Source organism: Meleagris gallopavo, chromosome 6, assembly GCF_905368555.1.
Source record: "Meleagris gallopavo chromosome 6, MGAL_WU_HG_1.1, whole genome shotgun sequence".
NCBI classification, from domain to species: domain Eukaryota; kingdom Metazoa; phylum Chordata; class Aves; order Galliformes; family Phasianidae; genus Meleagris; species Meleagris gallopavo.
In genome coordinates this window covers 21,357,177-21,381,512 of record NC_139409.1, presented here as the reverse complement: position 1 = coordinate 21,381,512, position 24,336 = coordinate 21,357,177, and the positions used below count along the sequence as shown (strand labels likewise).

Here is a 24,336-nt window from a genome sequence, read left to right as displayed (position 1 = left end):
TACACACTTTATGAGTATACTAGATTCTATCTGTAATTTCTTTGAGACAAAAGAAGCCATGTCATGAGGATGCGTGTAGCAGAGGACTCATCTGGGATAAGCTATTTTTATAAGAAATCTGAAGCCCACCCACTTATTCTGAAGTGAAAGTTAAAAGCAACATGATAAACACAGTTTAGCATAATCACTTTTGGTAGAAACCTAATACTGGCTAGCTGTGACAAAATAGCTTGTTTTCTTGTAGTGCCAGCTGGTGTGATGAGAAGTAAAGTGGGATCCAGCGTAGCTCATTACGCCTGAAGCACAGGCATCAGAAATATAGCGCAGGACTCCGGGGTTTTTAGCCTTAAGAAAGGGATTGAGCCTTACTGGACATCCATGCATCTCCAAGGAATCCTGTGGATCTCTGAGTTGTACTTGTGTAGTATGCTTTGGCTTGCACTATGGAGCAGTCCCAAAGTACATGAGCTGGATTGATTTCCTCTGTATGAAACTCAACTGAGAGATGGTCTCCACGAGTTCACCAGTGGCAAACTGGAGTCCTTCTGTGAGAGCAGAAGAGCTAGTTCAGTGTAGAAAAGTACGCAGTATGAGCACTGAGGACCTGATATCCCCAACACTATTTCACTTTACAGAGTCACTTCTGCTGTTCTGCTCATTACTGCTTGCTAATATAGATGTAGCTTAACTGGACTAGGGTCTTTAAATTCGAGATGTATGTTTAGCAACTATACTAAAAAATTGCGTGCAGTATATGCTTAGAAATGAGATGAAAAAAATAATAGTTTTGCTTGCACTTTGTTCAAAAGTTTTGATGCCTGTGTCTTCTGTATCAAAGGAAAAGAAAGAATCCTAGCAGACTGAACACTGCACTTGACATCAGTCTAGTTCTCAAAATGATGCAGGGAGTTCTTGAAATGACCTTGGAGACTATGCATGAAGAACAGACATAGTCAAAAATGCCTGTCTCCTTTTGAAGTCAGTGGGCTGAATTTGACCATCAGCGTATCACAGAACATCACAAGCTGTCACACTGACTGCAGTCATTTTGGGCTGCTGTGGAAGGCATTTCTACAAATCAGTGAGATTGAAATGCTAGTGGTTGTTTTTGTTTTTTTTTTTAACTTGGAAAATACAGCTTTTTCATTTCTGTACTAAAGATGTTTGCAGACCTGCTTTACTGTAGCAGATCTGTAAATTACTAAAATAATTCAAGGGTAAGATTAAAACTAAAAGGCAAGACATAATGAACTTTAGATTTTTTCCCTTTTGGTAATCCTGTGACAGTCATCTTTTATTCAATGTAAATAAAATTATGTCAGGAGGATACTAATCATCAATTTGCTGCAGCTAAAAACAGTACAGCTGGCAGATGAGTATTTTAATGTATTTCTAGATTAAGCAAGGCAGTTTAGAGAAAGCATCATGCAAAAAATTCCATCGCTATGGATTTAAAATAAAGTCCTCGTTTTGCCATAGCAGAGTGAATAGCTACCTTATGTTTTATCGCATTGCAGTGGATTATCTTTCTAATGAAGCCTGTATTCCCCTAAAGCATTCTTGAGATATTTGGTGCTCAAATTTTTCTCTAACAATGCAATGAGTGAGTGCAAGAGCAGATTTTCCTTTAGTAGGCTTGATCAGGACTTTTTTCCTAACAAATTAAACTGTAAATGAAAGCAATTCATACATGTAAGGCAAAACAAAATGCCATATTTTAATTTTAGTTAGCTATTTTATTCTCATCAAATCAGATTTTTAGTGAAGTTAATAATGTTTTTCAAAGAGGGAAAGTATTAGAAATTTGTTTCATGTTTATGTTTGTTTTACTACTTTTTTTTTTTTTTTTTTTACTCTGCAAATCCTTAAATACCTTCATATAGTACAACTTTAGCTGGACTAATACAGCTGGAGCTTAAGGGACTACAAATCAATACCCAACAATTCTTTGATGGAACTAGTTTTCCATCTTCAATTTCTTAACTCATTTATAGTCAAAAATTCCTCAGTTTTCATGAAGCTCAGCAATGAGGGAGAACTAGATCTTAATTCCCCCTGAGAATTAGCTAGAATATAGTGTCATGAAGCATCTATAAGGCCTCTGAATATAACATGTAAAAAAAACACACGAACAATGCATTGGGATCATCTGTTTTTAGCGATTTGTACCAATTGTCAGAGGTTTGAAACAGATGGGATGTTTGTTCACACTGTTTCACAGAGGAGAACACAGAGTCTAGATCAGGAAGAGCATTTTAGACAACTTTACATTTCTGTGGGTCAGTATGGAGTAAGCAACTGCTGTACACTCTTCCGGGAACTGGCCTGGTTTTCAGTGGGCACTTGGGCAAGTACTGCTCCTAAGAGTTTATCCCACAGAGTAACAGATCACACAAACATGCAGGTTTTCCCTCTTCTGTGTTCAGCAAGGGTTTCAAACGCTTAATTGCAATCCATCTTGTCTCATTTTATTGTACTAAATAGTTTCTGAAGTTCTTCAAATAAGCTAAATATAACAGTAGAAAGGCTCTACATGACCTTTTTACAGGAATTTTTCCTTGCATGCTTCTCTGGAAGGAAGGGCAGGGCAGAGGGCATTCACCTTTCCCTTGGCAGCAATGCATTTCTGTAGTGAGAACAGCTGGTTGTTTTTTGTACTTTCACACTGCCTGATGTATTTAAACCCTGTTACCTACTTGTATGCTTTCTCCTTTTGGTGGTGGCCACTTCCTCCTCACCTCTCACCCCACCCTTTCAAAACCTTTTCATGGTCTCCTTCTTATCTGTGGCCCTGCTAAAACATTTATGTTGAGATTTCCTCTTACATCAGTTTCAGTGCCATCCCTGACTTTGTTGAGGGCTGTCCAGTATTCCCTCTCCTTGCCTCAGAAAATATGTTAGACCTGTTCAAGAGTGTACTCAGGGTTAATTCTATAAACTATACATGTAAGTCTCCTTCTGGTAATCATTTCCTACCCTTGTTTTACAAACAGTAGCATCTAGTTCTCAAAACTGTATGGTTTGTGGTATCCCATCTTTTGATGGGTTCTTTCTGGGGACAAAATGCTAGTTAAGAGTGAATATAATTTGTATCCAGCTAAATCCCAGTGGAAATTCCCCAGTTAAATTAGGTCATCTTGATCAGCCACTATCTATTTTTAATCTCATTTCTTGTCTTCTGCTAAAGATATTATTTCAGAGGCAAATAACTTAATAGCCATCAAAATGTTACCATTAGAAATAAGAAAAACTAGATGGTTACACACTTCAAAGTGATCTGATGTGGTTTAATCTTAGCCTTTTACATTTTGTCCAATTCTGACATGACACAATGTTAGTAGTTGTGTGCTCCAAAGTCATCATTTGATAGAAGAGGCCAGAGATCAGGGCATTAGTCAAATCTGCAGACAGTACTCAGTTATTTAGAATAACCAAAGTGAGATTTATACAACATGCAGTGAAGTAACAACAAATCGGTGAATGTTAAATAACATACACCGAAGAGAAAAAGTATAACAGCTCATTGGACTGCAATAAGGTGCCAAACCCTGAATCTGATTAACCCAGCCTGACCTCTTCCTTTAGCAGATAGATCCTTACTTATTGATGGGATAATTAGTTGCTTTGCCTTTGACACAGCTTCAGAAGAGCACTTCTGAAACATTCAGACACCTTAAAGTCCCTATCAACATAACTGACCACAACTTTTTTGAAGGTATCTGTGTAATACTGTGGTCAAATTAATGAGGATTGTTGCTCACTGTGGCTCTGATTATAAAAACAAACAAGATACAGAGGTGGATAAGAAAGAATATAGAAATTAATGTCTGCTGCTATCCACAGTTGAACTACTACGCAGAGGCTTGTCATCCTACCTTAGGAAGGATATTGTTAAATAAAAGGGCAATCAGAAAAAGATTATAGCGTGATTAGTATTTGAAAATCTCTCTAATGACAAGGCCAGAAAGAAAGACGGCAGTGTCTATTTTAGGAAGACTGGTGCAAGGGGCAAGGAGAGAAAACTAAACAAATAGTTTAGAAATGATAAAAGTATTCTGCTCTTGCCCCCACATTAAAAAAAAAAAAAAAAAAAAAAAAAAGGAAATATATATTTCTGAAATACAGTAATACAGTAATCTCAAAACTTGGAAAGGAAATACTTTCTCAGACCTGGTAGAATTAAACTATGGGACTTACAGGATGTTCTCAGGAGTTTTACAAGAATAAGGAGCTTTGCCTCTGGCTTTTCCCTTTGTATGCCATTTTTCTGCTTTTAGAATGCCACTTGGATGGATTTTTATTAAAGGAAAGGGCACACACTTGCAAAAGAGGTTAAAGAGAAAATATGGTCTAGGGCAGACTGTACATGGTAGTCAATAGGAGGGTTTCAGTGGGTTTCAATAACCAGGAAAAGCACAATGATGGTTTTGCTTTGAAGTTCTGATGGCAGCCCTGACAGCTGGGCAGAGCATTTTATGGCTCTGAAACGAAGAGCCAAAGCTTACCCTTAGGGGAAGGAAGTGGATGGGGGCTGAATGCACAGCTGAGGATTGGAAACAAGGAGTAGAAAAAGATGCAAGGAAAGCTTCTTGGGAAGTGGGGGGATGGGGGAGAACTCAGACAAATATGGACTGAACATTTCTTTATAGGGGAAAGACAGGGAAAGGAAAGCAGGGAATGAGTGAGGGTTTGCACTGAATGTTCAGGTAGCCTTGGTTTTGAGGAGGAGGGAGAGAGGGCTGCCAGTATCAGAGGACAGGGAAGTCTGCAGGTATTTGGGAATGCTTGATGGAGCTCTGGGTTTTGGGGCTGGGGGATAGATTTTAAGATACCCTTTAAAAAATGTGTATTACTAAACCTCTTCTTTGCTACTGTGAAGTTTGCCTCTTCTGCAGTGCCAGTCACTGTCTTCAGTTAAGGCAATTGTCTGTATGACAGATCTGGGTCAGTAAAAACAACAACAATTCCTAACAACGCTGTGGTACTAACTAAAAGCAGAAAGTGTGTGTAAGTGTGTTAATTTCACTCAAAGAATGACTGTTAAAGATGTTATTCCAATCAGGAGTAAAGTCAGTTTATGTGTATTTCATTTCAGCTGCAAGAGCTGTTCCGAAAAAGGTGTGATTGGGTTTCCCTTTGTCGTGTTTCTGAGTGTGGTTAGCAAATCTTTTCTGAATGGTTCTGAAGAGCTAGAGAAGAGAAAGGCCTGATTATTGGAGGTATTGGATGACTGTGTATCACTTCAGCTGGAGCTGTGGTGGAAGCCATGTTTCTGGTCATAGTAGCAAGACCATGCTTGCAGTGGAATTTTTCATTCAAGTGAAGGCTCTCTCTACAAAGATATCATTTTTAGGTTGGAATATTTCACAAAAATTTAAACTACCTTTATGGAATTATATTTTTATTAGTCATGAAATCCGTCCTTGGTTTGTTTGTTTGTTTTTTTTCACACTGATTATTTCTTTCCTAAAGCAATTAAGCGATGCATGAAAGAAAGAGAAGTAACAATTAAAATTCAAAAGGTGTAAAGAATAATTATTTGAATTACAAAGAACAATCACATTGTAAACTAAATCCAGCTGACTCAGAAATCCCTTACTACAACTTTGATGAATTTTTACTTCTTGTCTTGCTATCCTCATTTAGGAATGGGAACAAACTGCATCTCAAAGTATTATTTGAACAACGTTTGGTCTAAGAAATAGTTAATTTCTATTCTGTAGAGAATTCTGTAGAGAATTCTGTGTTTGCTGAGAATTTCTTATAGCAAAGAAAAACAAAACATTTAAGATAAGCACATCAGTGATCTGTGAGTGAGATTGCAAGGAATAAGTTGAGATAAACAAAGGAAAAAGTCTTCTTTTAAAGACTTTTTTGTATTACCATTTTTTTGGGATAGAAAACTGTTCTTGAGGAATTTGAATTCTCCGTTAAGATTTTTTGTTGCTTTTTGTTTTCAGTGAAAAACTTCTGTAAAAATATTGATACTTTAAAGAAAAAGAAAATACAATCAATGATATCTTTTGGACAAAGCCAACTATTTACATCAGTGTCAAAATATATCTTGGTTTCTATGGCAGGCTGGAATTCGAAGGCCGCACACAAGTCTTTTCCGTGCTAGCAATGAATGTAATGATCAGTAGCTTTCAAATTAGGCTATAGATGCTAAGGAGTTCTCTCAGCCTGTCCTGGTTGTCAGCAGAAAAAAAAGAATTGTTAATTAATACGTTAGCCAAGGATGAGACTAGTAGTGGAGGAAGCTGCTGGTAAGAAAGGCAATTATGCAGAAATGGAGTCTCCCAAAACAGCAGAGCATCTGGAAAATTAAACAGTGATGACACTTCAGAAAATGCCCCTGTTTTGGCTGTTCTTTTCACACTGACAGCCCTTCTCTGGACCCCAGGGCTCTGGTGGTACTAGGTGCTGCACCAGTCCTGCCAGAACTGAGGAGCTTACTGTATGATGAAGAATCTCAGGTACAGTAAGGTGCACTGGGCTCAGGTTCTTCCCCAGATGTAGTTGTGATACAGACATCCAGACTAAAGCAGCAGAAAAACACTCAAGGTTCTTTCAACCTCGAAATATGAAAACAGATGACAGCCGTGAGAATACAAGGAAGCAGAGAGAACTCTGGTCACCTTGACAGAGTTATCTCAGCCTACAGACAGCCTAAATACTTTTAGATGCTATTATTTATGCTGTGAATACAGGTTTTATGCAGATTAAACTCTATTACTAAATAGCAATAGCAAAACATCAGATAGCAGCCTTTTTCTTATTGGTTTTCCTGTGTACAGTCTTGGTGATGTTTATTTCTCTAGCATACTATGTGCTTAGATTTACTGACAAGTAAATGAGAGATTTTAAGTTCTTACAAAAAGAAATAAATGAAAGTAACGTGTTGTTCCACTGATTCATGGTTTGGTTGCTCTAATTTTTTTCTTTAAGTGATTGTCGAACAAATGTAATGTGAATATGGTAGGTAAAAGAATAAGCATTAGTGAGTAGAAGCAGCTCAGAAAAGATGAGCCTTTATGGCTCATATATCTTTGCTATCAGAAGCAGTGCATGATCAACAAATAGGAGAAGACAGAAGTACAACTATTCTTAATGTTTAGGTAACAATTTTAAAAATACATATTGGCAATCTTCATGCTCAACTAAAGTTTAGTTGCTCATGTATTTAGTTTAACATCAACCTTCACACTAACGGCATCTTCTCCTATGCTAAATGCTGTGCTTGGAATGTCACAGCTATGCAGTACAGAATTCTGTAAAAAAAAATATAGAACAGACTGCAATTTAATAGAGCTCTGCATAGAATATCTTACTCAAAGGAGGGTATTTATTTATCATTCTGCCAAGCAAACTAATACGTTTATTCTTTCCTGCACATACAGCTTCCTTTGCCATTAGAGTTTTGCATGAAGATAAAGCCTAAAACTGTATCATTTCAATCAAAGGAAATTTCTTTATTGACTTATGAGAGCGCGTTATGTTCTACAGCAGTATAGCAAAATAGTCTTGTAATTTTATTTAGGCGAGGTACTTGCAGCCAATTTTGCTGTCAGTCCTGCTACATCTGTTTCTGAAAAATATCTGAATTTGTATTTATTGAATTTTCCTGTAGTTCTCAGTTCATGAATTGAAAAACAGCATTTTTGTTAGCCTTTTGAGATACAGAAAAGGACGGTTTCTTTTCTTTAATATGTGTTTGTTTTCTCAGACATTTATCTTCTCTGTTTCTGTTGATGGACTAAATAAGCTGCTGACCTGTCTTATCAACTGAAGTAAATGGCAAGAGCCCCTTTAGCTTCCGTGATTCAAGTAAGAGAAAAAAAGCAGCAACTGGAGAACTCAAGAAGGGCAGATAGATTATAAAACAATTTATCCAGTTATCTAATACTACATAATGTCTATAATGTCTACAACTCTTAGAAGGAAAGCTGTCTTTTTTAGAGGCTTGCCTTTGCAATTGTTAAACTGGTCAATACATTCCCTGATCTTGCTGCAAAAGAGAGAGGATGTTTTTAGTTCTCAAAAAAAAAAAAAAAAAAAAAAAAAAAGATTTTTGGTTGACAATGGGTAGTGAGCAGTGATCATTTCCAGACAGATTATTGTCAAGAAATGCAAAAGTCAGAACATCTCATACATGTTTTAATAATCTTTTCAAGGACTGCAAGAAAATTTTAGCATGGCAAAATTCTGTCCCCCAAATTGACTTAGAGATTCAATGCCAGTATATTATCCTACTTTCCAGAAAGTCCAAGTATTCAAAACATGCTAAAAAATCCATATAATATTTTCTAATTCTCTGTTGTGGAGAACTTCAGAGGACATTTGGCCATATTTCTTTTAATGTTCCAAAACTTTCTTAAAAGTAGTTGTTTGTTCTTCCTTCCAATCTAAACATTGTTGATGAATCAGCAGCAATTAGAGAAAAGATGTGAGAACAGTGAGGAGAAAAAAAGATTAAATCCAGAAAAAAAATCGTCATTAAGAAGGATTGGGACACTTAGTAAATGGTATGCAAGCTGGATTAATGAAAATGTTTAGAATTAGTAATCATGTGACACTGAGAGGGTCTCAGACTTTTTAGTGGATAAGAATTATATGAGTCCAGTTAATGAATAAATTTATTTTTACCATCAGCTCATTAAGCACACCAGATGGCCACTGAGTTCTGATAACTGTAGTTTTTGAACAAGGTTTGAGTATATTTGTTTGTTTACTTGTTTACTTCTTTTTAATGAATGAGTGGGTGCTTGTGTACTGTAAAAGGGTAACCTTTCACCATCACCCTCTTCCATTCTTTAAAAACATCTATCTCAATATAGCTAGCAGATAGGTGCTCTTGAGTGTTGGATATCACAGCCAGGAATGTAGCATTTAATAACTCTTCACTTAATCCCACTTGCATTTCAATCGTGGAATTTCTCCCAGGTGAATCAAGGTTGAGGCTTGAGTAGCAGTACTGCATGTTTGCAATGAATGGCTGCATCCAAATTCTAGCCAAGTGGTGTGTTTCTGATATTCAATAACAGATATGTCACATAATCATCATCTTGGAAAGAATGCCAAAAGGCTCATTTAGTGAATCTACACATCTCGAGGCAGGACCAGCTTTACGTGTGCTACTTCTGACAGAGGTTTGTTTCACCTGTACTAAGAAATTGTGATGGAAACCTTTGCAATCTACAGTGACTCCAGATTATCCTCTGCAGAAATGTTATCATCCATTCTTTAATCTAAGTAATTATACATAGTTGAGAGCAACATTGAACTCCTGACCTTGTTTAACAGTATCATCCTTGGCAAATCGTATCTTATATTTGTGAGACCATTTTACATTCTAAGCCCATCCCTTAGTGTGTGGACAGTTCTAGCCAGTATGCAGGCAAATTTTCACAAATTTCTATGCACCTCCTTTTCTTTTTTTTTTTTCTTTTTCTTTTTTTAATTTGTGATCTTCACTTTCTGCCAGAAGTTACTGAAAATTAGCCTTCATGAGCAATTTTTCCCGTTTTCACAAACACTATCATATTTTGATCTAGAATATAGTTTGTTTTACAATGGCATGAGAAGTAAAGACACCATCCATATTCAGTCTCAGATAGTGAAAGTACCCTGTGTCCCTCTTACCCATGTCCCCAGAATCTATGCACATAATAATTGAATCATCGAATGTTTTGAGCTGGAGGGGATCCTTAAAGATCATCTAGTTCAACTCCCATGCAGTGAACAGGGACATCTGCAACTAGTTCAGGTTGCTCAAAGCCTAGTCCAACAAAAGCTTTTAATAATAATACCAATAATAACAATCATCTCAATAATACCTTGTTTCTGGAGAAACAAATGCTGGCTCTGCAGTTCATGTTTTCTTCTAAGTTTCTGTTAAAACGAATTGGTTCAAGCAGCTTTCTAAGATCTAAAATCTAAAGGATTCATGTTTTTGGGCTCCTTCATATTCCATTTGAAAGATAAGCACGATGTTTGTCTTTCCTGGTCTCCTACTCTAATCTTCTAAGTTCACAGAGATAACTCTTATTGCCTGTGATACCAACTGTCTGAGCAGCGTACATATAAAGTGAATGATTAAGATATTTGAATGCATGAATACGGCTCTGCAGTTAATTAAAAATGGAATGTATGAAAACACTTGAACTTACCCAAAATTATGGGAAAAAATGTTAAAGTTTAACAAATGAGATTTTGGATTTCTATTTTGAAATCATTTAAATTGTCCTAACTTGGGAAGACCAAAGTGCTTTAGCCAAAACATTCATAGAATCATACAGTTGTTTCAATCGGAACAGACCCTTAAAGGTCAGCTGGTCCAACTCCCCTGCAATGAACAGCGACACCTGCAGCTAGATCAGGGCGCACAAAGTCCTATCCAGCCTGACCTTGAATGTCTCCAAGGATGCAGCATCCACCACCTCTCTTGGTATTATTCCAGCCTTAACCATTCTGTGATTCCATATTGAGAATATATATGCATACATATTTATCCCAAATTAAGTAATCAATATTTGTTTCATTGTATACACCTATGTAACTCCTTGAAATGTATTGATGGATATTTTGAAATAGTTAATGGCTTATTACTAGAGAGTAAAAGATAATCAATTATGATTTTATATTCATTGTAGATTAGTAAATCAAAATCTGAGGTTATGTCATGTGGTCTCAGTATCTGGCATTTTATAATTTAGATACAAAATGTCCACAGCTTGTCAGTAAGTGTTGATTTACAGTTGACATTAATATAAATACATAGCTGAGTGGTTTGTAAAAACTTAAAATATAAATTAAGCATGGTGATAAAATGGTGAGACAGCTGGATAAGAAGAATGTATAGAATAAGGTTTGCTGATGAAAATAAAAAGCTGACTGCAAAGAACTGAGAAGAATTTTCCAGTACTGAATGAACATATGATGAAGTGACACAAGACATTCAATGCTGACAGACCAAAGATAATGTATCCATTATCCAGAAGGACTGTCAAGCAGTCCTTATTTTACAGGAACAGTGATGATCTCTGAACAAGCCATTATCACTTAAGAAGGTGATTTGGATATCTAATAGATCTGCAAAACCTAGCGTTGCAGATAAAGTGTGAGGCATTGTTACAGAAGAAACTGTAGGAAAGGAAACATTATGTGAATAGCTAAATCTATATTCCAAACTGAAAATCTTGTTACATAGTAGTAGTTTCTGTAGCACCAGAATGAGATGGCGCAAGCAAAAAAGGTACTGAGTAGGCAAGAAAAGCTGATCAATGGTATGAAATATCTTTCATTTGAGGAAATGATTGACCAGACATTCCCCAACAAGAACTGATGTGGACATGATGAGTAGAACAGAGGAAATAAATAAATGAGGTGAATTCATGGTCCCTCTTTCTTGTAAAACAATTAGGAGTTATTCAATGGAATGATCAGGTCTGTTTCAAAACAGAAGATAGTAACTTTTCACATCAGACACTGGTCAACTGAGAGGCAGTTCATCATAATAAAAAGCAGATGTTAGAAGCTTTCAGAACTCTGAAAAGCAAATGAACAAACTCATGGGAAATTCAGTTCAGGACGATTATCAAGAAGAAAATACCACTTCTGTATCAGGAAATTCTTGATCCACAGTTCACTGTGAACTTGCAAAAAGTACAGAGGTGTTATTATTTTCAATTTACACTATTTTTATGACCTCTCCTGAATAGTATTTTTACCTTGAGAAATAACACAGGGGGCCAAGTGTAGTTGCATGGAATTCTTTTGTGGGTAGTATTTATCAGTGCTGAGCTACTCCTTTCTTAAAAATAAATAAATAAATAATTTTTATTTATCCTTAATCTGTTTTCTTTTTCTTTTTTTTCCCCTATATTTGGCTGAGAAGAGCTTAAGCAGGTCAAGAGACCAATTCACTCAAAACATAATTTATCAGATGCTATTAAATACAAATATACCTGTTGTGATTCCCTCAGTCACAGAGCACTAGCAGCTGTGAGAGTACAATGGCAGTGTCACAATGCCCTGGCCATATATTCTTGGTTTCTTGATACTGTTGGAGTGAGAATATTGAAATAGGTTCTAAGGTTCTTATACGCCAGACCCGTCTTGTTTCTATTCTTACAGGAAAGGTCACTGATGCTATCACTGAGAACAAATTAAAAACAGGTGACTTGGATGGTTTGCAGAATTAGGCATGCAATTATAAACATTTCCAACCTTTATTTTGGCATTTCATATTTTTTTCTTTACAATTACAAAATACATGGAACAAGGCAGTGTTTTGTATTGCTTGCTTCTTCAGAAGCTAATAGCCCTGAAAGTACATGAGGATCAGAGAATGACATTAATAGGAATCACACTAATTGCTCTTTTCAAGACTCTCACACAGTCTTTGGATATCAGAAATATTAAAAAAAAAAAAAAGTGAAATATCAAGTTATCTATGAAGTACTATTAAAGTGGAGAAATGTGAAGAGTCTCATTACTATTCCTAATCACCACATCATTTCTCCTACCTTTGCAGATTGAACCTAGCAAGTGCTACAGAGTCCAGATGTTTTGCAGCTGTTAATCTCCCAGAATTCATTTCCCATGGCAGAAGCCTAATCCACAGAAAAGAGTAATGCGATTCCTTCATGACTGTTGGCTGGAACACTTGCCTGGCCATGTGAAGATTTGAGTCTGAATTACAGTGAAAATGTAACTAATAGAGCAGGCAACAATTTTTTCAAATAAACTGAAATAGTTGGAAATTTTCTAAGTTTCTAATTCAGTTTTCTGGTTTTAGATGCTTTTGACATTTTAGTAGGTGAACTGTCTACCACCGGAAAGTGATACATATCAATATCTACTATACGATCTGCAGCTACTTCTAGTCATGGAATTGTAGAATCATAGAATGGTTTGAGTTGGAAGGGACCTTTAAAATCACCTAATTCCAACCCCCCTGCTATAGTCAGGGACACCTCCATCTTGACCAGGTTGCTCACAGGCCCATCCAGCCTGGCCTTGAATGCTTCCAGGGAGGGGGCATCCACAGCCTCGTTGAGCAACCTGTACTGGATCATGTTCTGTCAGATTGTGAAGAAAATAATCCAACACATTATTATATATGAGCTTGTGATATTGGTGACTTTGATTTGTTATAAATCAGTAAGTTTTATATGATTGGCATTGGCTCTTTGAGTTAGATTATGAACTTGACAGGTAAAACCATCAACTTTGCATAACCATAAGAAAAAGCCACCATAACACTGTTGATTAAGAAGGTTATAGAAATGAGCGGGAAAGAGAACATTACTTTGTTAATGTCTTCTCTCTGTGCAGGAAAAGAACATCGATGGCTGCTAATTGGTTACTCTAATTCCAAGTGACAACAGAGCTTAGTTTCAGTGGTTATATTCTCTAGTTTTAAAGTATAGCACATATTATCTGTGATTATACTGTGATACAGGTATCATTCCTCTTTATTATCTTCAGACATTTTCCTAAATAGCCAAATAAAGAAGTTCATTGTGTTTTGCTTCTTGTTTTTTTTTATCTGTGCTATAGCCAATGACTGCCTCTTTCCAGATACATGGCAGTCACAAATATTTTTTTTCCTACTTATCCATGTATGAAAATACTGGTCTATTACCATTTTCTTTCAAAATAATTACTGAAATTATTTATACACCTTAACAACTAAACACTGGCCTATTTTTGTGTTTTTGCAACGTCTACTTTCTACAAAAATAGAGTTTTGAAGTTGATGAGATGGAGCTTAATTAAGAGCTTCTAATATTAATTGTGAATACATGGGGCTGAACAGGCAGTCTTCAACAACTTTTAATTTTTCATGTGTGAAACTCCTATTAACAATGAAGCATCTGTTCTCTTAAAGGGAACTGTTTTTCACACATGTTGGCACTGGGAGTTCCTGTGATCAATTTAAACCACTGGTGTAAATGAACTGTCTGCTTCAGGTGCCTTAATGACACTTTGCAAATCTGCTGTTTTTCGTTATGCAAATTATTTAATCTACACAAATCTGTTTGGTTTAGATACGGAATCATCAGTGTCTCTAAACCAAAGCAAGCAACTCTGATTTTGGCACAGAACACAAGTCATATATTCCACTTATTCCCTGCTACAGTTACAAATGGCAAATGGCAGTCCTTTTAAGAAATTCCCCTGTGGTGCAGCTAGCAGGAGATTGCTTGATTGTATAATAATCAGATCTGACCAGATGGTGATGAGGCTGGATGCTAAACGCTTTTCAAACTCTCCTGCTAGGTTTTCTCATTTAATAGTGGAGAGAACCATCTTTAAGGCCCACATGATTTGAAAGACATCTTGCTACGAGGCATAGAGAAGTGCTTATTCTGTCACATGTAGCCACACTTCACATTTTCAAGTAACATAAAGAAGGATCGTGACTTACTTAGAAAGTCAGTGTGTTCCTCACAGGAAGTACCAGCTTGATAGCTCTGAAGGAGAAAAGTTAATTAGTCAGGGAACACACAGAGATCAGATGAGGGAAGTAGATGTTGAAGTATTCTAGCAGTGCTTCATCTTTGCCCAGCTGCACAGTGCCACAACTCAGAAGGAAGATACCAGAGAGGAAAGAAGGAAACTTACCGTGGGGTTCAGCTATGAATGGATGGCCTACACTGAGGAGCTTTGAAGAGGTATCTACATGTGAAGCAGGTGCCCTGCTCCTGTTGTAGAGATGAAATCTGTACTGTCAGTGGAGTCCAGAGAGCTCTTAATCTCATGCACTGTGGTGGAGATACCTTTGCTGAGTGTATCTACTACAACTCCATCAGCTGGGATGAGAGATTGAATACATGGCACACATTCCAAATATCTTCTTCTGGACACCTAAATGTAGGTTCTCAAGAGCTGAACTTTCTCTCACCCCTCATTCCTATTCAGTCCTTGCACAGAAAGATTTGGAAACTGGGCAGATCGCACTCAAAAGCATTTGCAAGCCAGGGCTGGTTTAGAACTGAGTTAAATGTTTGTTATTAGCTCAGCTGTTTGAGATGGCTTCTTCTGTCTGTCATACACAGATTCTTTTAGATCAGGTTACACAGGATTTTTTTTTTTCTTTTTTTTTTTTTTTTGTATCAGAAATTAAGCAGCTGGTTTAAATATTACTGTCTACAGAAAGTTTCACTTCTACTGCATTAGTTGCAGTCAATAGTAGCATCCTCATGAACATTTTTCAATCTATAGAAAGCTCCGGAAATAATAATAATAAAAAAAATCTTATTGCCTTAAGTTAGCACTAACTTACCTTTACCTAGAACACAGTTTACTTCTGAAGCACTTTATAATTTTGAACACCCAAAGTAAATCCAATCCCTTAAATCAATTCAGTCTGCACAGAAGAAACAAAGGCAAGAGAAAAGAAAACAATCAGCAAGTGTGGAAATTTACTGTATTTTGGAAGGGAGCTGGGATTACACATGATACAGTAATGAGCAAATCTGCATGTAAGTCACGTATTTTAATCTATGGATAAAAGAAAGTGCTGTTGTACTTCATGCATCATACATGAACTTGATTACAAAGATGTCATACTACAGATTATTTTCATTTACTATATTAATATTTTCTCCTCAGTGTCTAAGACTTAAGATCAGACAAGTTAAGAACTGGAGCATGAAGTCTGGTAACTCTGGGGACTGAGTATTAAAATGGTGGGCATGTTGGTGACCACATCTCTGAAAATCAGGTCTCTCAAGAGCAGGAAGTCTGAGGAATGTAAGTCACGCAGAAGATGACATTTTGCCAGCAGTCTTTAGGTACCTCACCCTGTTAACCTTTTTTTAATAACCATGCCGCTTTCACATCTGGCCTTGCTACTGCAGTTTATTTTGTAACCCAACACTGAGTAGGGTGCTAATCCTTCAAACTTGTATCTTATATGGGCAGCAACTAATATCCCAAAGGAGATTTTGCTTCTTCCTTTAACAACTGCACATTGGCACTAGATTTTTTCTCATTTTTTAAAGAAGAAGTTCATATCCTGTGGTTGCATGCCTTGAATACTATTCCTTGTGATTGAAATATGTTGTTTCATGCAAAAACTCTTTCTTCTATAGTAATGGCAGGCTATAGTCCTAAGTCCTGTGAACCCACTTCATGCTAGCCCTGTGTCTTCTGATGGGGCCATTGCTGTGATGTAGTTCTCCAGAGACGTTGCGTGCTGTCACTGCATGTCTCCAATGGGGTGTTCCTTCTTGCCATTTTATCCAGTATTGTTGACAGAACTGTACATCACAAGTTTTCACACCTCCATACATGCCTTAGCTTGAGTGAACTATTTTATCTTAAACTGTGAATAAATGCCCTCTAATTCTCTGAGCTCTTTTTAAAAAATATTCTTCAGTTCCCCAGAGGAAAACAAAAGTTAATAATTAAACAGGGGAATAATCTAGTTTTGAACATTCTTGTTACTAAAGTTGCTTTCACACAAAAGCTCTAGTCCTTGCCACAGTTTTCCTTCCCTTTTCCTTTCCCTTTCCCTTCCCCTTTCCCTTCCCCTTTCCTTTTTGCAGCAGTGAGATCTGAAGAAATAAGGAAAGAAGTAATCAAGAAAACTTGCAAATGACTTGAGGTTGAAATCTTTGTATAAGACTGCTCTCCTATGCAATAACTGTATTTCGTACAGTAACTTGTAACCCAACAATCTAATTGTTAATTGAACATTCTGAATTTTCAAAGATGGTTGAAGATTTTCCTCACTATGATGCCAACAAGACCACAGATCCTCCCATTTAGTTTTATGTTCAATTTGAGAGTATTGGCAGAGGAGAGAGGCCACTGGACAGCACAGCTGGCTGCTTGGCTTTGGCAGGTGAATCATTCATTTCCCAATCAGTATTTCCTATCTGACAGCTGCTACCCTTCCTTAGGGACAGAGAAGAAGAGCTGGTGGGGCAGCACGTGCTGCAAGAGTTCCTAGTATCCCTCTGGATCTGGGTGTAACGTGTGCACATGCTCCTGGGTCTGTGAGGTCTCGTTCAGTGCAGGGATGTGACCTCCTGGTGGCTGGCAGGGCAGCAGCTGCAGAGAAGAAAACATGCGGGAACAAGATGTCCCTAGGCAAAGGAAGCAACAGCCTCCCAATCTGCCCCAGGGTGCTCTGTAAGCTATGTAAGCACGCCAGGCTCAGGAAATGGGGCTGGGCTTAGGAGCAGAGTAGAGTTGTGCTATGTTTCATCCTGGCAAGTGACTGACTACAACTCCCGGCAGGGAAGGAAAGTAGTGCTGTGACTGTAATCCCCTTGCAGCACTTGTGCAGGAAATATAGATGTCATACTTCAGGGTATATGGCGTGCCTACACTGTGCAGCCAGAGGCTAACACTATGCTCTGTGACCAGATAAAGGCTCATTCAATACATCCTGCATTTCCCCTTGTGAGTTAAATACAGAACAACAGGACATACACAGCCGCTGTTTTCCTACCTCTCAGTCTTGTTGTGACTCCTGAAGTTCTGACATAATTTTTCTGGAATTAGAGTGTTTTTTCTCATGGCATGATTTCAGCCTATTATTTGCAACAGCTGTGGCAGTCAGACTTTGGCCTTTGTCAAGAGCAGAACCTTCCATATCCTCTCAACTTATTATCACAGACACTTCAGTTAAAAATAATTCCTTCCCCTTCAGATTTGTCATTCCCGTGTGCTACTCACATTCAGAGCTGACCCTCTGCAGATAGAATTCCCTAATACCAAAACTCTATTCTAGCAGTCTTCTCGTCTTCTTCTCGTCTCTTCTCTTCTCGTCCTCTTCTCTTCTCTTCTCTTCTCTTCTCTTCTCTTCTCTTCTCTTCTCTTCTCTTCTCTTCTCTTCTCTTCTCTGTACCTGGAGACAAGGTCTTCTGTATTTTTTTTCTTTCCCAAAAGCTTAATATCTTTCCTCTTCCTTTCCCCCTCCCATAATCTCACATACGTACTTTTATATTCCAACTGCACCAGTCGATACATCTTCTTACATAATATGTACTGATAGGAGGACTTGATGATCTAGCACTGAATATGTATACCCTCAGGTGGGGAAATTTCACATGTATAGGACATGTTTCAAAATGATACTCATACAACTTGTTATATACTTTAATATTTGCCTGTATACATATTTGGTGTGAAAGACTAGCAGCTATGTCTGTAAGTTAAAGCAAAACCAACTCCAAGTATGCCAGGGAAAATAAGAATTCCTAAAATGGGAAATGCACTGTCTTCCAAAGAGAAGCAATAAGTAAACCAAAGATGTGCATAGTCCTGAAACTCCTCCTGACAGAAATAAGCAATTGTCCTAACCAACATAGTATTCAGTTCTGTGCACTGAAAAAATGAAACTATTTGCAGAGTGCCTGGGGGCCATTAAGTCACAGCCTGAACCAATGATTGAGCACCTGGTGAAGGGACATGACCAGCCCTGGGAGCACAGGTGGAAGCAATTCATCTGTGTGACTGGAAAGGGTGGACTATGGGTCCATGCTTCCCCAACCTCATTTAAGGGTTGGCAGCCAAAAGGGAAGCATTTCTACTTGGTAAGTGCCTTCTTTGAGAGTTCCTAGCAAGCCTTGATCCTCAGAATCAGGTAAGTTATACTTTATTATTGGACTGCGATGGATAGCTTTTTTAGGTGATCTAAAAGCTGTCAAAGGCAAAAATGTCTGCAGCTTGTCCTTACAGGGCACTTACATGAATACGTTTAGTTAAGAGTTTTTGTCTGCTAAGGAATGGAGGTGGGTTAATAACTTGCAGCTAAATGGTATTTCTCAATGTTATGTGTAGTTTTGCTAAGATCTGAAATGAGCAAAGCTGAAGTGATTACTTAGCAGCAACAAGAGACTTGTTGGAGCTACCTAATTGAAAGAACATGGTGAAGTAGGGGGGGAGGGGGTGAAGCAGTGTATGTTTCTCAAACACAGAAACCATTTCTGTGGAAAAAGAAAAACAATGAAGTAGCTTCAGTAACCACTTCCCTGAGAAAGGATGATAAAAATATTGAATTTTTATTTGAGATAATGGTGCATAGAAAAATACACATTAATTAACACTCTGCTTATCTACTAGGTTGTTTTTTTCTGTTATACAATGTGGCTTGTTAATGCAACCAACTGATGCTTAACAGTAGGGAAAATTTATGTCTGGATCATCAGAAAGCTTAGCTGAGTTTTTCCAGGATCACAGAGAAGCTTTTAAATCACTGCCTCACTGGTGACTCAAATTTGAATCTTGTCCCTGACATTCAGTTTCTAGCAAGGGCTACAGGTATGTTAATCCATTTTAGTCTGACTTTTGATTCTTGGTTTAAAATCAGTTCTACGTAAACAAGTGACTACTTTATATAAGGCCATACCAGGAATTCCTTTTCAGTAACACAAGAAGTCTACATCTAGAGCAGTGATAGAAGTGGGGAATAAATCCTATCCCAGTACCAAAACCTCGGCTATTTGCCAGGTTTTTTTATTAAAGTAGCTATTTACAATTCATTAAGGTCCCTGGATACAGTTATGGCCCAAATTGAAGAACTTCTTCAGGTGGCCAGATGTCTAGCAAGTCACTTATGCTTTCAATTCTATAAGAAAACAGATGAAACTGTAACAAAACCCTACCGTGAAGCCAACTGATGTACTTTAGGGATCTCAAGCGGTGGGGAGTAAAGTTTCAGGTGTGAAAATATGCTTGGTAGTGGCTGACTCTTAAAAGCATCATTGTGAAGAAGAAAACCGGTGTTTCTAGAGCTGTGGGAAATGCTGGGGAGGGTAATGCTTTATGTCTGTGACAACCGGTGAGCACAAAGCACAGAGAAGTGTAGGTGAGGTGGGAGAAAATAAAGGGGCTAAGTAATTCTATGTTTCATATCTATTACTAGAAATGGACAAGTAGTCTCACTTGAAGGACATTCTTCCTCGAAGGTGAGGCTGCTGTGGAAGTCAGGAGGAGGCTATGGATATAAATGTAAGAACTGATGTACTGCTTTGAACAGTAGTATATATTGCACAGCATGCTGCTTGTGTCCCCTTTGTGGAATCTGAGGTATCAATCACTGGTGCTACTTCAGTTTGGAATAGTATGCTGCTTGCTCTGGAAGTAATGCCTCCGATTTATTTCCATGGAAATAACAACAGAAACAAAGAGTAAAGTCACAATATTTCATATAGAAAGTTCTCAACTACAAAACGCTATTTTCCAGCATATCCATCACCATTAGCTATGCACTTTCACCAGCAATGAATAAAAGCTTGCGTGCTATGCTTGTCAAAATTTGCACCAGCAGTGGTGATTCACTGTTACTACTGCTGGAACACACCACTTGCCACCTCACTGTGCCCACATCTGCTGTTTGGTCTCTGTAAACATTCAGCAAGTATTGAAGAATATCAGTGGGTGCCTTTTTTGTTTGTTTGCACAGAGGAATTCAATTCTACTCCTTGGCTTCAGATGCCATTTTGTCAGAGCTCCCCTCTGCTGCTATCTATCACACAGCAACAAAATATAATGGAATACTGGTGGGAAGGCTTAGCCTCTACTGCCATACCACCAACATCCGCCTCTGGTGTTGTGGGATAACAGAAAAAAATAAAATAGGAGGCATTACTTCTGGAACAGCCCTGATAGGTGTGTGATGAGACCTTGCTAGAGCAACAAGACTGGGAATCTTGGCTTCTTATAAGGCTTTGTAGATTTATAATCTGTTTAGATGCTAAGTAATCTCTCAGTGGAAATCCACCCAATTTTCTAAACTCTTGGCAGAATCATGTAAAACTCAGCACAGTGCCAGTAAGTGTTCTGATTTCAAGTAATTTGCTATTTCTGATGAAGGTATGTTGTGACATTTTTTTTCCAAGAGCTGTTGATGTGGTTTTAGTTTCTGAATGGATTTAAGACATGGCCTCATGTTCATTACAGTAATCTTATATGTGCTTCTTGGGAAAGTTCCAGAAAACTGCACTCAAGCAATCTTATTTTAGCAAAGTTCACTAGAACGTTAACAGATCATTAAACAGCAATTGCAGTTAACTGGTCATTGAGGAAACTTTCTGAGAATAGAGTGTAGCAGCACCAACTGTATACTTAGTGGGGTTCTTCTTGCAGGAAGCAGTACTTAGTGCATTTCGGATTAAGGTCTGATTTAAATTCCTGTTATTTATCAGTGGATGTTATTTGGAACTAACTTGGACTTTATACACTTTGTTTTTGAGGAAGCTTTTAACTAGAAGTTTATTTTTAATTGGTGGAGGATCAGAGAAGAGATAATTATTGCTTGAGTCTCTTTTCATTATCTTTAGAAAGATGAAAAGACTTCTTTGGCATCTATTAAATAGTGGAGAAAGCTTAAAAATATATATATTCAGCAGTAAAACTGAATAAATAAGCTTGATAGTTCCATTATTTTGCTGTTAAGCCTTGTTTTGTTGTTAAAGTTTTTCCGCTGGTGCTTTACATTAATGTTTAGTTTAAAGAGTGTTCTAAAGGAGTCTCATGTTGGGATGCAAAACCTTACACAAGAAATAGTTCATATGACCAGAGTAATATATATTATTCAAGAATTATTTTTGCAATGTATTGACTTGAAACGCTTTATCTTGTAGAATATATGCTGAAGTGAAAAAAAACCCCTTCATCTAAGCAAAGAAAAATGCAGGTGTTGCAGCTGCTCACAAAGAGTCATGCTGCCCTCACTTAATGTTGTTCGTATTGGATGGTAATAAACCTCCCAATAACAATTACCCGCTGAAAGGCAGGTCATGCCAGTGTCAATGCTGTCTGGGCTTTCAGAGTACACGACAACAGAGCTAAAACACAAGTTTTAGCCCAGAAGTGTGAGGGCCAATAAACATTCTACTATAATGCGTAACGTGGTGCATCTTTACCATTGCTTGAATCTAGTTTGTGTGTCATTAGACATCACATTTTCCTTGAGTTTAGAAATGAAAAAGACAAAGCTGTATGATTACATCCTATTAAGAAGCTCTGAAACACTCCCTTGGAAGTCACCTTAATATCATTACAGACTGGTGCCCTTGGATTTTATGTGACTTAATATAAATTTTCAGTGGAGGGAAGATTACTAAGGATAAAACAAGTAGACTTTGTTTTTGAATTAAAGCAATGAATACAAACTTAAAACACAGATATACCATAATATATTTTTGCTTTAGTATGCTGGGCAGAAGGGTCAGTTTAGGCAGAGACAGCACATATATAAAAGACGCTGGGATTCACTGTGTGGAGAAATAACAAGCTGATGTAACAAAATGGTATTTAAAAGAAAACAATATCATTAAAAACATTCTGCTCAGGGGTTTGGAACATTTGTGTGAAGAACACTTATTGGAATAGTGATCTTTCTGAACGGCTGCTTGCAGGTACAGAAAGGTGGTGGTTGATTGGAGACTCTAAATTTTTCTTTTTTAAATTAAGGTGAACTAAGAGACTACTTCTAAAGTTTTGACCTGTACAAATAAGCAGAAACACCATAGAACAGTTGTCTGTGCTTGCTTGAAATAGTGACACTACAGGCTTGGTTAGGTTTGCATCTTGGGCTGTACGTGACTGTGATCTCGGGGAAAAACATAATTTTAAAAGGACAGTAGAAGATGAATGTGCCTACACAAAAGTGTTTAGCATTATAATGCTCTAATAACATCTAAAGGCCTCAGGTAGTGTCTATGCCCTGGTCTGTTTTTTGTATTGTTTTATCTGCAGTTCCCTATTATAAGAATATAATTATGTAGTATAGTTGAACTAAACTATAGTACCCTATAGTCTAAGTAAGGTTTTTAGGCAAAGGCATGGAAAGTAAAGCTGTGTTACTTGCTGTGTCTTTCAGGTCCATGTAAGTTTTCACTGATTTACATCAGTAAACTTCTATGGGTTCAGTGTGATGTTGTAGTGAGGGGAGACTTTGACTCCTCGAAAGTCAAAAGTATTTAAAATTCTTAGTCAACTTTGTGAAGCTACACTTCATGCATTTAAATTCATCTTTTTACACCTGTAAGTAAAAACAATATGATTTAGAGACATGTAAATCATTGCAGTTTTTCATGAATAATGCATTTGTTTGTTTCAGTGTGTTTTCTGATAATATTTGGTAAAACATGTTTACCTCTTTGGATAAACATTGCAGATTTTATATAATGCATTATGCATGGAGCTTAGTTGGATTTCTAATTTGATTTGGATTTTGTTTTAGAATGCACTTATCATGTGAGTGCAGCACTTACCTTACCCTGAACATGAAGCTCACTTGTATTCCAGCATAGATAAAGCCTGTGAGATCTAAGTCATATGAAAGTAGCCTCTTACTGTGTCAGTACTTGTGGCAATGTGTGCTTTCCTTTTCTGTCCCTTTTTCTTCTTTCTTTCACTGTGTTCAGTATTTGTTTTAAACCTGAAGTAGAAAAGTCATTTATGCGGACATAGCCATCTACAGAGCTCTTGCTGCACCACTGATTGAAATTGAAGTAAAATTTTGTTGTACTAGATATTTTTATTTTTCACCTGTACTGCTGCAGTAAATCAAAACATTCTTGCTAAGGAGGAAGAAGGATCACATTTATATTACTGTTTTGCTACTGTACTAACATGGTGATATACACGTGTGTATCAGGTGGGGATGGGGAGAGAGAGTTTACGGAAAGATACTGTCAGGCTCTTTGGGTTTCTTCTTGGGCCTGATTCTTAGTCTTGATCCATGCTAATTTCTAGCAAATCTTCATTAAAGGAGTGATTTCTAAAATAGACTTAGAAAATCTGAGCTGGCAGATAGACTTCCTGTAAACTATGAAATTAAAATACTAATGAAAAACAATGTCTATTTGTCAAGTACTCTATTTTTGATGTGTGCTATTATCTCCTGTTGACAAAATGCCTGTGATACAAAGCTATATTTACTATGAGTATGGGAAGATATAAATGAAAGCATGATCTCTTTGTTAAATTAAATTAACCTAATTAACTCTTAAATTTTACAAAACATCAAAAAGGAAACGTTTGTCTCAAATATAAAAAACAAATTATTTAATTCCAGAATGTTTTTTAAAAAGTTCTCTATTTTTTCACAAGTACCTGTATCTAAGCATTCAACTACCTACAAGGATTCTTTTTTTTTTTTCCCCCCTTCAACTGCATCAGGAGGAAGACGTGTCTTCCACATGAACAGCGAGGGAGCCCATAGGCAAATGGGTAGTATATCAAAGCAGACGAATAGTATTTCAATTAAGTTTGACAGCAGAAATATTTTTATTTGGTTAAATCTAAAAAATAAGCTTTTGTCTCCCTAACTAATATGGGGGACAAAAAAAACTTAAAAAAAAA

The 24,336-nt window shown here is 37.2% G+C and overlaps 1 protein-coding gene across 2 annotated transcripts in view; it reads left to right on the top strand.

The window, feature by feature from the left end:
- The window catches only part of LOC104911424 (uncharacterized), a 70,952-nt gene extending 57,450 nt beyond the window's left edge, over positions 1 to 13,502 (top strand). For both annotated transcript variants that reach the window (XR_014884230.1, XM_085227388.1), the window contains exon 3: positions 12,536 to 13,502. Coding sequence is in view for 1 of the 2 variants with exons in the window: in XM_085227388.1 (XP_085083514.1) it covers positions 12,536 to 12,540 (5 nt within the window). In the remaining variant the exon portion in view is untranslated. The remainder of the gene's footprint in view (positions 1 to 12,535) is intronic.
- Positions 13,503 to 24,336: the final 10,834 nt, after the last annotated feature.